At 30.4% G+C, this 16,205-nt stretch overlaps 1 protein-coding gene across 1 annotated transcript; it reads left to right on the plus strand.

Moving 5' to 3' along the window:
* The first annotated feature begins 1,325 nt into the window (after positions 1 to 1,325).
* LOC129974951 (outer dynein arm-docking complex subunit 4-like) lies at positions 1,326 to 9,694 on the plus strand. The gene is made up of 2 exons (XM_056087771.1): positions 1,326 to 1,436; positions 8,252 to 9,694. Exon 2 carries the CDS (start codon positions 8,288 to 8,290, stop codon positions 9,692 to 9,694), a length of 1,407 nt encoding a protein of 468 aa, XP_055943746.1. The 5' UTR covers positions 1,326 to 1,436; positions 8,252 to 8,287.
* The last annotated feature ends 6,511 nt before the right edge of the window (positions 9,695 to 16,205 follow it).

A 16,205-nucleotide genomic window follows, 5' to 3' on the forward strand; every position in this document is an offset into this window, starting at 1 on the left:
TTAATAATTGAAACTAAAATTGCTATATCCGATATTCTAATATCAATTTTTTGCAAAGTTTTTGAAGAAATTATTCAATTTCTCTTTAGTTTGAAACAAGAACAATAAAATTGTTTTTATTAATTTATTTCTAATCAGCTGCTTTTCTGATCAATTCAAATATTTTCTTCGAAAATCCACCGATCCTCAGGGAGAAGTTTGACCTCTGAATTGGCAATAAGCCAAACTCCAGAAGAAGAAACATGAAAATTATTTTATATGATAAATTCGAACAGCATCGTTTAAAAATATTTTCTAATTTTATGGTTCCTCACTGTTTAATTTTTTCCCGAGCATCTTCATTTTCAGTTATTAGTTTTTATTTTTATTGTTTGTAGTCCAAAAGGCGCAAACGGTATAAATTAAATGTGCAAAATTAATATAATATTTTTTTTCCTTCGCTTTAATAGTTGTACTTTATGCTACTGCAATTTTGATTTCACTAACATTCATGCCTTTTCCAATTCTTAAGAATTCTACTAGTTGTTTATATTGTTTATAAAGTCTGAGAAACCTTTGAGAGATTAAAAAAATTATGTAAACAAAATATCTTTAATTATTTACACTAGGCTTAATAAAGTTTATAAATTTTAATGTAAAATCCTATTTAGCATCCATAGTGCAGACACCCAACAAGTTTTCGGTCAAATTTGATAAGGGGTTAATCGAATACCGATATGTACTTTTAGAAATATAATAATGGTATAAAATGAATAATGAATATACCGTTATTAATAAATCAATAGTTTACACTTCGATTTATTTAAATAATGATTTTAAACATTCGATGCGAATACACATCGTATTTTAATTTAATACACATCGTATTCTTAATATTTTTTTTACAAATTTAAATATTTGGCAATTTGGATAATAGAATTCTTTAATCTACGTGCATATGACACTCCCCCCCACTCCCTTCCATACCAGTGGTTATAGACAATTGCCTAATTAGATACCCACCATTGCCTATAGAGGACTTCCATCCATATTCTTTGCAAAAAGGATTTTTTTTTTTTTTGCATGCTTAACAACCCTTAAAAATCTATAACTGATCTTTTGGGACACCCTGCATATCTTTCACAAAAAGCAAACTTATCAAAAGTGACGATGCATCGACACTCAAAAAAGGGACAGATTAGCAAATCAAGTAGATGTAGAGACTTGATGTTCGAACAAAGGGAATGATTCACAACTTTAAAAACGCTGACAGATCAAAATAAACTGCTTTTGTTGTGGATCATATTCTGAATGGGAACGTGATGAATGGGTTTACTAGATGGAGCCGTGGTGATAAAAATTCGTAAAGGTCACCGTATCGTTCTGGAAGAACAAAGATTCACCTACCCGATCACGTATAATTCTGTTTACATATCCCGTAATGGAACTGGAGTTGAGTTATTTATTTGCTTTATTTTATTTCATTAATAATCGCTACCAACTTTCTGGAAAATCATATGTTATTATTATCTTTTACATTTAGTGACGTCCATGATATTTAGCACTGATAAAGCATTTTTGCATATCACTAAAGGATAAGAATTTTGAATTGTGTTTGGAATATTTAAATTGAGTAAATAAAAATGAAACTCTCTTGCAAATCGTTTGCTATTATTTAGTTCTATTTATTTTATTCACTTGGCAACGCCTATAATATTTACCCAACACATCAAACACAATTTTTAAAAAAAATTAAAAAAGAAAAGAATGATAATATTTTCGGCTTCATTTATTTGTCTTGTTCATGTTTATTTTGATTAAATCAGCCGTTGTGTTATGTATATAAAGATTCTGCATTACTCACTTCACAGAAAATATTTCCGGGCTAAATATTATCTTATCAAAAATGTATTTCTTCTGTAATAAACTTTTTAAAAATTATATGTAACTCACTGACTATTTGATTTTTTAATTATTTGTTTTTTCTTTTACGCCTTTCTGTTATTTTACAGAATTCGTTTTTAGCTTTAGCGGCCATGGCGTGTAAAAAGTATATATTTAATATCATGGACATGAGAGATTCATGCAATAATCACTTAGAAAAAAATATTGTTGTAAAATTGACTATAAAATGTTTAAAAATATTTATTAAAATTAGAAAAAAAATTGTATAGGAATAAAATAGTATTAAAAGAAGACAATTTTAAAAAAATTTTAAGATCATGTAAAAGTTATTTTTTTAGTAACAAAATGTTTCGAATTTGTTCAGAAAAGATGTTACCATTTCTATTAATTTTTCACTAAAGTTCTATTTACAATTTCCTAAATCAATTTCTTACTGAAAACCTAATACCCAGGAAGGAGCGATATGGTATCTCTAGATGCAAAACATGCCTTTCTGGCTCTGTTCATATTGATAGTTTATAAACATTTTGATGTTAAAATTATATTTTGTAGCCAGAATTTTTTCCAATTGCCAGAACTGTAATGCGTCGCCAAATAGGATAACAGAACTCTGCCTTTGGCGATTTGGCGAACATTGACTGGCAACTCCTCAAAACGGCAAACGAACTTTTCAAGATTTCTTCCGTCTGTGTGTTATTCCTTTGAGTACATGCGACAACCCAATATTTACTTTCTGACTGTAATTGTTTTATAGTATTGGTTAATTAAAATTTATTTCGAATATTACTTGACTAATTCTTATAATATTTGTTATAGGTTTTAACCCTTAACTGCTTGCTTTATTATTATTGCCATCAGATGATATTTTCCTTTTTTGGAATGTGTTGTTTTACTGATTCATTTAAAAATCCATAGAATTCATGAGATTTTTGTCCATTATGCGTTATTGTTTTTATCAAAATATAGAGTCTTTGAATATTAGGGGTCAGTTTAAACGTTTCAGCACGGCACAAGGACGCATCAATTAAGAGGTTAAAGTTTGTTTTAGATTTGCTTCATTTGAACACAATTTTACTTAAACAAATTAAAATGATAATGAAGTTGTGTTGCATACTTGAGATGTTATCGATACTTTTATTGATAAAACTGAATTGATATTAAATTTTTTAAATCTTGAGGCTTTGAGAATAACTTCAGAAATTTCAACAACATTTTATAGAGATCTCTATGTCATTATTTGCTTAACGTTCATAAATTAAACTACATTAGCTTCTTTTGGCTACCAGCTTGTTAACCCTGATTGATGACTTTTTTGGTTAATTCAAGAAATAATATGGAATGCATTTTTTAAAATTTTTATCCTGCCGAAAGACTGCAAAATTTTAATTTAATTTTATCAGTCTAATAAAATTATTGCACATGCAAATTGAAGAGTATGCATACTGTGAAATAAAAGCGGAAATGAAAATCCTACTTCGGAGTTATAGTCCCAATAAAGCATTTTTTTTCCTTATAACATTAGCAAAAACATGCAATTGAATATTTTGTTGAATGCATTTAAATTCAGGCATAAGATTACAAACATCATTATTGTTTGTATATCAAACTAAATTTTTAAAAAAATAAAACAAAGAAAAAATGTGCGAAAATGAAATGTATATCATTAAGAAAGTAATTTTTTGAGATTTAAAATAACATTTAAAAAAATTGAGACAATATTTTTGGAAGATATGGTCATCGATTTTCATAGTTAAGTCTTAGCAATCAGCTATTTGACGATGTTTAAGCTAATTTCCGTTCTCGATTAAGCTTTCTGTTTGATTCCTATTTCTTGATTTCTATTACATATTCTTTTCTATGATTGAATAGAACTTTTTTTGGCATGTGACCCTTCCCAATTCATTTCTAAATTTTAACTGAATATATTCTATGTAAATAGTTTAGCAACCATGAAAAACAATATTTCGAGTGAGCAATTTGTTTGTCAAAGGCAGCTAGTAAATAAGTACAAAGGATTATGTAAAACTGGACGTGGGGTTGCAAGGATACTTCATATCGAGCGGAACTTCATAATTGTCTCGCCATTGTCATTATTAAATACAACATAAAAATCAGCAATTTTTTATGTAAAGAAATCCTTATTATGCGCATGAACTGAATTAAAAGTTTCGTTTCATTCGGTGGCACTAGTGAAATATTATAAATAGTTCTGCTTTGTGTGTTTTTTTAAAATAATAACAGGTTTTAGCTTAGTATATAAGATTATTTACTTAAGGAAGAAAGTATGGAAGTAAGAAGGCATCTTGAAAATAGGGTACTGTAATTTTCTTCTCTCGGATTTTTTATTTCATATTTTATATCATCGACAATTTCCGGACTAAATTGTTTTTGATAAGACATAAGGTAAATGCATGGTGTGTCGCCAAGCACATCAGAACTGTGTTCAAAAACTCGCCAAGAGTTCCACCATCTTTGATAAATATCAGAAAAGGTAATAAACGGCTTAGGGTTGCAATAAAAATGGTACGAACGGAGTTTAACCCTCTGCTTGGCGCAATTTTCAAAAATCGTCAACTCGCCAACAACGGTCTTGTGTAGTGTTTTGCAAAATGTTCAAAAGCGAGGGAGCAGATGTCCAATCATAGCGCATAATAAAGGCGAAAGATAATAGGATTGTCAGTCTAGAGGTTGCCAGCTTTGGCGCGTTATCGCAACTTGGCGAAGAAGGGGGAGGGGGAGGGTTAAACTCCAGTTCACCCATAAGAAGATGTCACGATTACATTTGGCAAGAAATCGTCTTAAAATAATTCAACTTTGGCAGCCATACATTAATCTTAAGTCTAGCCGTTTCTTTATGTTTGTTCCTAACTGGAAGATATAGGGCGGAAATAGTTTAAAAAAAAAATAGACACTTGTATATTAACTGCATATCAGCGATGAACCACCTCCCCCTCCACCCAAAAAACGTTAAGACGTTAAATACGTGTTAAAGACGTTATGCTTGCTGCAATCAGAGGCTCATAGCCAAAAAATTTGCCAACAATGTTATGACAGCTTATGTTTGACAATGGCATACTGTTAAGCCTAAAGTCTGCTAACTGAAAGCAGTTAGGCTGAAAATTCACCAATAGCCAGTACACAAGTGTCAAAAAATGTCATGATAATCTGGGCTCTACAGTAATCAGATTATATTACTGCGATAGCCTCAGATTCCCAGATATCATAGTCTGTTGTACAATATCGTGCGATATTATATTATTCAATATTATATAATATTGTAGATATTATATAACACCGTACAATATTGCAATATTGTGCAGTATACTAGGCGTGCTACTAAATTAAGAGGCACACAGATTTATACTCGTTTCGAATAAATAGTTCGATTTGTTTGTGGATCATTTATTAATTAAAAGTCGATAGCTTATTGCAAGATTTAAAAAAAAATTAACTACTGACAACTTTTTTTTACCCTGTAGAATATGGGCAATTAGTATAACCAATACAACAATAAGGAGAAAATAATGATTTTAAAATTTGATTTCTCGCGAGTCATGAAAAATCGTGCCGATCTTTTGGAAAAAAAAAATCCCTAAAGTTCGCCATTTTGAATATCTACAAGAAATAGTAAAAAATGGCTTTTACGATTTCAATAAAAGATTATCTAGATTAGGTTTGGCGAAAAAACTTCCTAAAACATTCAGCTTTGACGAACAATATTATTCTTAAATCTGGCCTTTGGCGAAAGTAGTATAATAAGTTTTCATATGATTTATGTTGAAATATAGTAGACACAACTTGCATTCAGTTAATCTTCTAATAGCATTTTACAGTATCATTTTCATTTATTGTCAATACAGAGTAGTAATAGATGAAGAAATTCTTTTCACACATGCGCAGAGCCGTACTTGTTGACATACTTCATTAGAACTAGGTTCATTCGCTATACGGGCCATGGGGAAAAGAAAATGTATGTAAAGAAATGTAAAAATCTAGTGTAGGGTATCTTTCATTTCCTTAAGGACGCCAACAATGCTACATCGCCAAAGGCAAGATGGATGACAAGAACAATTTTACAGCATTCGATTTACAATCTCGATGGTAGTAAAAAAATATAGGTGCAATCGTAGTTTAACCCCTTGCTTGGCGCACTTTTCAAAAATCGTCAACTAGCCAACCATGAGCTTGCTTACTTTTCTAAAGAGTCCTACACTAGAGAAAACAAGGGGTTGTCAACTTTGGCGCGTTATTGGCAACTTGGCGAAGGAGGGGTTAAACTACAATTCACCCAAAATATATTATGAATAAGTAATTAATTATATTTTATTTAGTTTAATAACGATTTTAATAATTCAATGTAAGAATAAATGGTAGTCAATATTTTATTGTTCATATAATTTGGATATTTTACAAACTCTTTTATTTGAAACATAGATTGACATTTTTTGAATTTACTTCCCAGAAAACATCCCCTCCCTTAAACTTAACCGACATTGGCAACAGCCCAGACAAAAATCCGCCACTGCTTATATGCATTTCTGAGATCTCTTTCTTTATTAGTGGTTGGTTGTCTTTTTTTTCCCATATAGAACCTCTTTCACTTTCTAGTATATAAAAAGAAACCTTCGAGTATACATAGCAATCTTCAAAAATTCGAACTCGAGATTTTGTCGAATGTTTTTTGGGATTATATCTATCTGTGTGTGAATACGAAAACTCAAAATTATTTTTAGCAAGATGGGTGAAATTTGGTATGTGATCTTTGCACCAAATTTTGTATATTTCTATAAAATTTTCCATGAAATCTATTCAGAAGTTTGTTTTCTCGACTGTCAGAGTACAGGTGAATAGGATTGCTAGAAAACTCAAAGAGCTAGATAAATGAAAAGTAGTATACTGATTAGGTATCTAAAGAGTAAATTCTAATCAAATTTAAACCAAATTCATGCAAGGGTTAGCCGTCTGCTGGTCTGTACTTCGCAAGCATGTAAACTCGATTACTCAAAAACCTTTTCTCGACTTGGTTAAAAGAAATTTGGAATAGTTTCAACATCAAAATTGTTAATATTATTTTTTTTTTAATTTTGAACTTAGAAAAAGGAAATCTGATATAAACTGAATTTCAATGTCAATCCACCTGGGGAAAAAAAGGCATACAAAAAACATATATTGTTTATCATTTACTATAGTACTACGAAGTACACAGCTTTCATGCATGTTATTCCGAAAATAAAATAGGAGCATTTCTTATCGTTCGTTCCACCCCCCCCCCCCCGAACCATTCGTATGAGTATTTACAGTCCTTCCAGGATCCACAATTTACGCTGTTGGGTGGGGGAGAAGAAACACCTTTATTATGGATTTTGTGAGAACATTTTCAGTAAACCACTCCCTAATTAATTAGGTGGATTATATTTAGTAAGATTCCGAATTATAACAACCAAAATAATTCTTACGTAGTCTCAAGCCAGCACTATTGTAAAAAATGGGATTTTGAAACAAGAACAATAATGTGTATGAACAATTTTTACAAAGTGTTATTATGATTTATTTTTCTTACACTTCAAATTAATATTTTACTAATCACATTCGCTGACAAATTATCCACTCATGGCATGAATATCATTAATTAAGAAATGTAATCCAAACGTGACTAACTATATTTCACCATACCAACTAAATCATACCACTATTTTTAGTTATGTTTGCACAACAAGCAGAGAACATGTTGATTATTTAACTGTGCATGCAAAGTAGTGAAATTTTTTGACATCTACCAATGATGATGTATCAGAATGTCATTAAATTTCAAGAGGGAAAAAAGTGACAAAATCAATGCAGCGATTGCAAAAGGGGGAATCTGTCGAGGTTCTTCCCATAAAAATATGCAATGAAATAATGATTTTGAGAATTGTTTCGAAAATACAGAGTGAAAATGGAGGCAGGGGCATGAGCTTTCAAATGTCATTAAAATTAACAAAATCGGATCAGTGATTGGAGCAGGGGGTGTTACACTTTGGTTTTGTCAATTATTTTAAATGTACTGATTTTTTTTTGCGAATATTATTTGCTAATTAAAAATAGCTGCATATTTTAATTTAAAAAATGCTATTGTTTGTCAAACCTTATTTCTAACAAAAGCACTGTGTTTGAAAGAATTTTTGTACTTTTAAAGTTTGTTTTTAGCCAAATATGTTTGAAAGTTAAATATAAAAAAAAAGCCAAATATGTTTGAAATGTATATGTGTATGTTCCAGACCAAATATGTTTGAAACTTTAAGGTCAATTTTTAGCACTAGAAAATGATATATTGAAGCTTCATTCTAAAAATTATAAACTGTAAAAACTCTTTAAATTTCTTTCGCAGGCTCAAGCTGGTAAAACGAGGGCAAACGAAGGAGAAATGGATCTGGATTCGTATCTGGAATCTCTCATGAACCCAGAATATGTACCAAAGTTCCCTTTTTCATTATTTTATTCGGAAGGATCCAAATATCTCCGCATGCGCTTGTACAAAAAGGCACTCGAACGTTTGGATGAAGCCTTGATGGATGAGCCTTCGAACGTCAAGGCACTCCTCACCAGAGCCAAAGTTCATATCTACATGCGACAATATGAAAAAGCAAAAGAAGATGCTACCGAAGCCGTGAAATTATGGCCTGGATATTCAGAGGCTTTCGATTTGAAGGGGCGGTCAGAATTTATGATGGGCGATTTCGAGGGAGCATACCTGACATACCTTGCTGGAAGGGAAGTGAGACCTGACATAGAGAAATTGAGATTGGGACAGCAGCTTTGCGAAGAATCAATGAAGAATTCCATGAAAATAATGTCTGGCTTTAAAGTGGATAGAGATGATATCTACTTGATGTCCAAAGTGAAAGATGGCGGGGTTCGTTTCGCACAACGTTCTTCGAATAGGCTGCCCAACTATGAACGTTTTTCAAAAGACAAGAAAATATTACAAGAGCTTCTTTTGGATGAAGACGTGAAAAATGTCCATGGTCTCTGCAAAGAGAGTTTGGACGATATACATCAATTTGAGAGATTTTGGGCGATGCAGAAACCTTTGCATTGTAGGAAAAAAGCGCCAGCTCGAAATAAACGAATCACTAAGAAAGGCACCATTCTTCAATTAATGACTTCCATGAAAAATCGATGCCAGGATTATTTACGAAATGACAATCTAGACCTTTGCATTGCAGACGGAGAAAAATTGATGAGGCTGATGGAATCTTACTCAGGGGCACCAACGGAAAGAAGCATAAAGCTTAAAGCCGAGATTTACCACCTTATGAGCTTTGCATATGATGAAAAGAAAGATGATAAACTTTGTTTGGACTTCTTACAAAAGGAGCTCGAAATCTCTCAGAAAAGTGAATATATTCACCCACAAATCAGAGCTTTTCACCATCTTGGAATATACTATATGAGGAAGAGAGATTACCAAAGTGCTTGTAGTTCTTTCCTGGGAGTGACTGAAGCTCTGAAACCAGACAGACTGAAGAAGTACTTGGAAGATCGCGAGAGACATGTAATTGAGGATGAAACAAAGGATGAAAAGCATAAGGACTTAGCAGAAATTGAGGCAGCAGAGATCTGGGCTCGGAATTTCAAACAGAGGTTGACTGCCTTGCTACCTCAGTCCGCTATCAATAATTTGTTACTTGAGATACGTCAAGAAGATATGTGTTTGTTAAATTTAGGACATAATATTTCCCGGAGTGAGTCAGAATCTTCTAAAACTGAAACTTACTTGACTGCCGATGATTCAATTAGGTCAGTTATTTCTAGTGATTTCGGTGGGTAAAGAAAATGTAAGGAATAAAAAGATCTGAGATATTTTTTAATCATATATTCATCAATATTATCCTATTTTTTAATTATAAATGAAAAGCACATTCTAAAGTAGAAAAAACTGCATTTCTTCTTCTCTGGTACTTTCAAAAATTTGGATTTTTATTAATGAATTATAAACAATATATTGATAACCGCATTCTTAAACAGACTTTATAAACTCAAACTTAGTACAAGATGCATAAAATGTGATTTTTAGATTTATACAGGAATAGAAAATTGTTCATCGGAAAAGAAATAATAATGAAGGATATAGTTCATAAAATATTTCAGAATAATTTGTCCTTCTCATTATACATATTAATCAATAATATTTTTAAAAAGTTAAGAAAACATGAAATATCCCTTTATATAACTCATAATGTGATTTTTAGATTTATTTAGAAATAAAAAATTCTTCATAGGAAAAAAATAATAATCAAGGGTTATAGTTCACAAATATTTAAAAATAATGTGTGCTTCTCATTTTATATATAAATTAATAATATTTAAAAAATTAAGTAAACATGAAATATCCCTTTATATAGCTTATAATGTGATTTTTAGATTTATATAGATATAAATAGTCTTCATCTGAAAAAAAAAATATCAGGGATATAGCTGTATTGCTCGAAATTAATTTAGAATATTTTGGCCTTCCTATTTTATGTAAAAATGAATCATATTTTAAAATGTAAATAAAACATTTTTTATAACATGCATTAATAATTTTGAGAACTAATTTTTGATAAAAATATGCAAAGTAATTTCAATTTTATTTCTTGATTATTTAATAAAGATCGTTTGGTGAAAATAAAATATTCAAATATTGCATTAAAGTGTTTTATTGTCATTATTTTATGTATATAAAATGAAACAGTCACCACGATTTGACAGCGCCAGCTTATGTATCTGAAATTGCACGGATAAAAAAAAATTTCCAAGCATCTCATTAATTAAAAAATGGTTATTTAATTAATTATTACAATATATTTCAGTATTTGTGAGAAAAACTTTAAGAATGGAAATAATTATGCCTTAATAAAGATTAAATCATTGCATATCAAAACATTTATTGAAAGTTTAAAGGATCCAAAAAAATTCTATAATTTAGTTTCAAAATAAAACTTAATAATTAATTCCATATTTCATTAAATATAGTTAATTAGATACTAATTAGCTAATAAATATTTAGAATAATTAATTTTTTACATTATATTAGAGTTGTAAGGAACTTATAATTTAACCAAAACTAGTAATAGAAGATGAAGAATTAATAATATAATATTATATCGAACGGAGTGTATTGAACGGATATCGAAATAAATATTATTTAAATCTCATAGCAAAATGAAATAATAGCTGAAACAAATAAAAATAATTAATAAATTATTATACTTTTTACAATCAAATGAAATTTTAAGCAAGATAACTGAAACATTTTTTAATTTATTGGATGCTATATGAAATAAAATCAAATATTAATAACTTTTAAAAATCAATTTGAATTGTTCACCAAAATGTTGGGATCAGCTATCGTTGTTACTGTTAGTTTTCGTGCAGTATATAAATATTTAATCAAAATCAAGTTATTTTTCTTAATAGTAATTACATCATCTTCTTAATTAAAAAAAATATTTTCGGAATAATATTTTGGGAGGATACATTTTTTATGTAAATATTTTTTAAGCAAAATTTTGTATTTTCAATATAATTAAATACAAAAGTAATTTTATTTAGAATTTCAAAACCTAAATGGTTTAGTTATCTTACTAATAATTACGTTTGAATATATGCATTCCCCTCCCCCTCGGATAGGGTACCTTCAAATTGGCGATGAGAAGCTTCAGGCATGGTGGCTGGTCTCGCCGTCCTAATAGATACAGAAATGGTGTGGCGTTGGCTACACCCCTACCGATGATGAGACATGCTTCCTATGGGATGGGTTATTCCGTAGCCGGTGATATCTTTTAAGACCCAATAATACTTCTCGGCATTGCTGTCCGATCATTAAAATTTATCTGAATGCCTTAGAGATAGGTGGAGTAATCTTTCATGGTTATTTATATGCAATATTTCATTATAGAAACGGCATTCTATTTTGCATCATTTAATTGTGCACTCTTCGAATTGCGATATAAGAATAAATTGAATTCCTAAAATTATGATTTTCATGTACATTATAAAAATATGGTAAATCAGTAAAAAAAATCCCAAAATGCAGATTTGGAAGCGTTATTTGATGAAACCATCAATGATGAACGGTACGAGAAACAACTGGTCAATGCCCACTCCATGTAGAGTGCCCCTTCTGGAGAGAGGTCCAATTACAACACAGATACCAAAAAGTAGTTTGATAACCGCATTGCATTGAAACAACCAGACTTTTTCTTCGAAGAATTCGTTTGTTGGCTGAAATATGGACAAATATTGTACTTTCCGAGAAGAAATATTTTGCATAAGTCGATCTTTCATTTTTATAACATGTGTCCTCTTTCAAGTTAAAAAAAGGACTGAGACATAGCTATAATCTTAATGCTTATTTATACAAGCATACTTAGACTAAAAAAAAAAGTGTGTTTTATTAAAAAAGAAAACAAAGAAAGAAAGCAATCTTTCAGTTCGAACTCGCCTAAAAAATCAGCAGGATAAGGATCCCCTCTGTTTTCTTGTACTTAGCAAGAAAGCAGAGGGAATCCTTCAAAAAGCGATTTTATACACAAATTTTTTTATAACTAAATATTGACATGTAGTTAGCTATACATGACCAGAATAAATGTATCAGAGATGGAAGAGTGGTTGCGGCCTCGGACTCCTACGCAGTTTACTCATTTTTGATCTCGCGTTTGCAAATTCAATTGGATTTCGCTTATACTTGTTACCTTTCAACTTCAGGGTTTTATTCACTATTTTACAAAAAGGAAAAAGATGCTGAGTGAAACTCATTTTCCAGGTACTTTTGTATTAAACCACAAATCAACATAAAGATTCATCAAAATTTCGAGGACTAGAATTTTTTTTCTCGATTACTATACTTTTTGTTTATGTATTATTTTATGAGAAAGTCTAAACGGCATGGGAAAATAACCATTATTTTATATTTTTCACCACTTTAGAAATATTCAAAGACTTTAAACTGAATTTTATTTCTAAATTCAGCAATTTCAATACTTAACTAATAAACCGAAATCAGTCTCCAAATTATTTAAAATTAAATTGCTAAAACTTTTAATAAACCTTTTAATTAAAAGAATAATTCAAAATAAGCCGCGATGACGCATAGCCATTTCATATCGATTAAAACCCCGTAAAAATAATTCCCGTAACGATTACAGAGAAAGCAGAAAAATTTCACAAATTGTACAATTTTAAATCTCTCAAGTTTCTTTGTAACGATTATAGAAAAAGTCAAAAAAAAAAAAAAAAAAATTGCAAATTGTACATTTTTTAAAATCTTGCACGCTTATTTACATATTCTAAGGTAACTACAATCCATTTTTTAAAGCTTTGAATGAAAGCTTGTCTCCAACATAAATTAGAATAAAGTTAGTTTCCTAGCTGAAACTTAAAATTCCAGATCGCAATTGATACCAGGATCATAAAAATGCGACGTATAAATATTGCGTAACTCTTTGGGGACGATTCTTCCCTCCACATCCACCTAGAACTGCCTATTCGAATTCTTTTTCATCACCACCCTCTCCTCTTTTTGGCCATCATTCAGACATCGTCTGCATTTCCCAATGACCGCAGTCTAGACACCCATGTATCCAGACAGGCTCGCTTGCATTGGACTGGGCATTTTTAAATGGAACGCTGCAAAGACACTGCCCCTTTTTTCATGCTTTCTTTTAAAAAAAGAAATTAATGCCCTTCTATGAGTCTAAATCTGAATTATAGGCTATCAAGTAGAGGTTGTTTAGATTGACATAAATGTTGGCGTTAAATGCTACTACCATTGATTGAAATATGCGTTTCGAAACATGAAAAAAAGAAAGAAAAAAAAAATCATGTGTCATATATGTTTCGGGTTGCTTTCGTCGAAGAAGCGTAATCACATCATTTTGTTGTCATTTTTCGCAATGATTATATCATCACGGAGCAGATGTTTGTGCTTTTTTCGTATTTATTCGGGTGCATTTGTCATTTGTTAATGTATCCATGGATGAATAGATTAGCTGAAATGAAAGGTTTTGTCCAGACAGAATCAGTGCTGTAGTTTTAATGAAACTTATTGAATCGACTCTCTATTTTGCAGACCTTAATTATCATTTGATCAGTTAATAAAATAACGTTAATTATTAAATTCATAACACTTAATTTTTAAATTAATTTAAATAATACGAAATGTAGTTCGAAGATAAATGCTTTCTTTTATCGTCTGCTCGAATGGTTTAAAATTATAGAATTATATACTTTAGAAAAGAATGGTGTAAAAAAATCTATGACAATATTAAAAAAACTTGCACGAATTAATAACTTTTTGTTAAAATGTTAGCTTTTTTTGGCGAACTTATTATTATTACTCTACTTTTTACTAACTCGTATATGAAGTATAGAGAAAATATTGTAATCGTCAAAACGTTCGAATTCCAGAGTTTGACGAATCTTCTTGTTTTAGATGTCCTTGAGCTCGAAAAACACATTTCTGGGAAATATCCGTCTGTCTGTTCTGCGACAAAGATAACTCAAAAACGTTTTGAGCTAAACAATTGAAATTTGGAATGCGATCGTTACACCAGATTTGTAGATACCTATCAAATTTTAAGTAAATATGTTTAGAGTAAATCCGTCTATTCGAATATAAATACCATAGTTACAAAACGAAGAGAACTAAATAAACAAAATTTGGTACACATGTTTAACATTTATAGCATAGCTACCTATCAAATTTTAAGACGAATCTAAAGAGGAGTTTATAGTTGGTTGTCTGTACTTTCTGAAACATGTAAAAGCGATAACTCAAAAATGCAGTGACTTAAATACGATTTCTGTTCAAAAACGCTTTGAGCTAGACGGTTGAAATTTGGTGTATGGTCTTAGCATAAAATTTGCAGAATTCTATCAAATTTCGAATGAAACTTGTTCAGAAGTCCGTCTTCCCAGCTGTTTGAATTTAAGTTCATTACAAAACGAAGAAAGCTAGACAAATAAAATTTGGTACATAGATTTAACATCGATAATGTAGACACCCGCAGATTTTGAGCCAAATCCAACTGTAGGTCTGTCGGTCTGTACTTTCAGATACAAGTAAACACGATAATTTAAAAATGTAGTGACTTAAATATATCAAATTTGGTAGAGGTTTTTATAGTTGCAAATGATGTTCTGAGTCAAATTCTTGTTTTGATTTGAAAAAATATGTCTACAGCACAAATTCGATTTTCGGATACTATTAACAGCATGCCGAGGATTAATCGGCAAAAATCTCGCCAGGGATGGCACGATAGATTCAATAAAAATGCGAAATTCACGTCAAAGGCTAATATTTCTTAACTATTGTTCACGAATACTATGCAAAGTATTTCCTTTGATTAGAGAATATGTGAGGAAGTATTGGTTGTTTACACAATTCAAAGTAAAGGTAAAAAATACTGTTGATGTCGAAAAATTAGATCTCTTGATCTTCGCATTCATACCGCCATTAAATTTCTGCATAATTTCGGGAAAAATTCGTCAAAAGTAAGCTTGATTACTTACTTTTACTTGCTATTAATGCCTGCATGCATGAAGATCCGAAAATATTTTTGGAATTATATTTATACTATAACTCGAAAACCGAATGAACTATACAGATGAACTTTGGTATTTAGAATTCGTGCCGAAATAATAGATTTCTATCTGAAAATTAAGTGGGGTTTTTTTTGTTTGTTTATTTGTATATTAACATGAATGCATATCGATATGAAAAATAAAAAATAGCAAGGGATGATTCGAAAATTTTCAAGAAAGATGTGATAATGTTATGGGTTTGATTCATCTGTATTTGTATTATTTTTTAAAAACCTTTGATTTTATAATAGTATAATATATTTCCATGAAAAGCATATGTAAGAATATATTCTTAAAATCGTCCCAACGCATGCATATAAAAATAATAACTTAAGCGAAGAAATATATTATTATAAAATATACTTAAAATCATTTTTAAAAATTTAGAAACAATTATATGAAAATAAATAATTAGAATTTTCTCTCGAAATTTTCTCATATGCTCTAGAATAAAAATATTACCCGCCTATTCCCCCCCCATAAAAGATCGCACCAGCAGATAAGAGTGTGACCAAAACGAGCTCTCAGATTTTTATCTTCACAGTTGTATTTCGTTATGTAGTTAAAGGGGAAAAAACTGGCGCTTATGTAATGATTGCATGCCATTGGCTAACATTAATTCCGAAAGATCAATTTTTTGGTATTAATGTAGCAATTTTTTTGTTAACTTTTGGTTGCGAAATTTGGCGATTGTTTTTCTTGATTAATTGCCG

This window comes from Argiope bruennichi, chromosome 1, assembly GCF_947563725.1.
Source record: "Argiope bruennichi chromosome 1, qqArgBrue1.1, whole genome shotgun sequence".
Taxonomy (NCBI): Eukaryota; Metazoa; Arthropoda; class Arachnida; order Araneae; family Araneidae; genus Argiope; species Argiope bruennichi.

Coding starts and splice junctions, on each gene's coding strand:
- LOC129974951 (XM_056087771.1), top strand. CDS start 8,288: ATGGATCTGGATTCGTATCTGGAATCTCTCATGAACCCAGAATATGTA.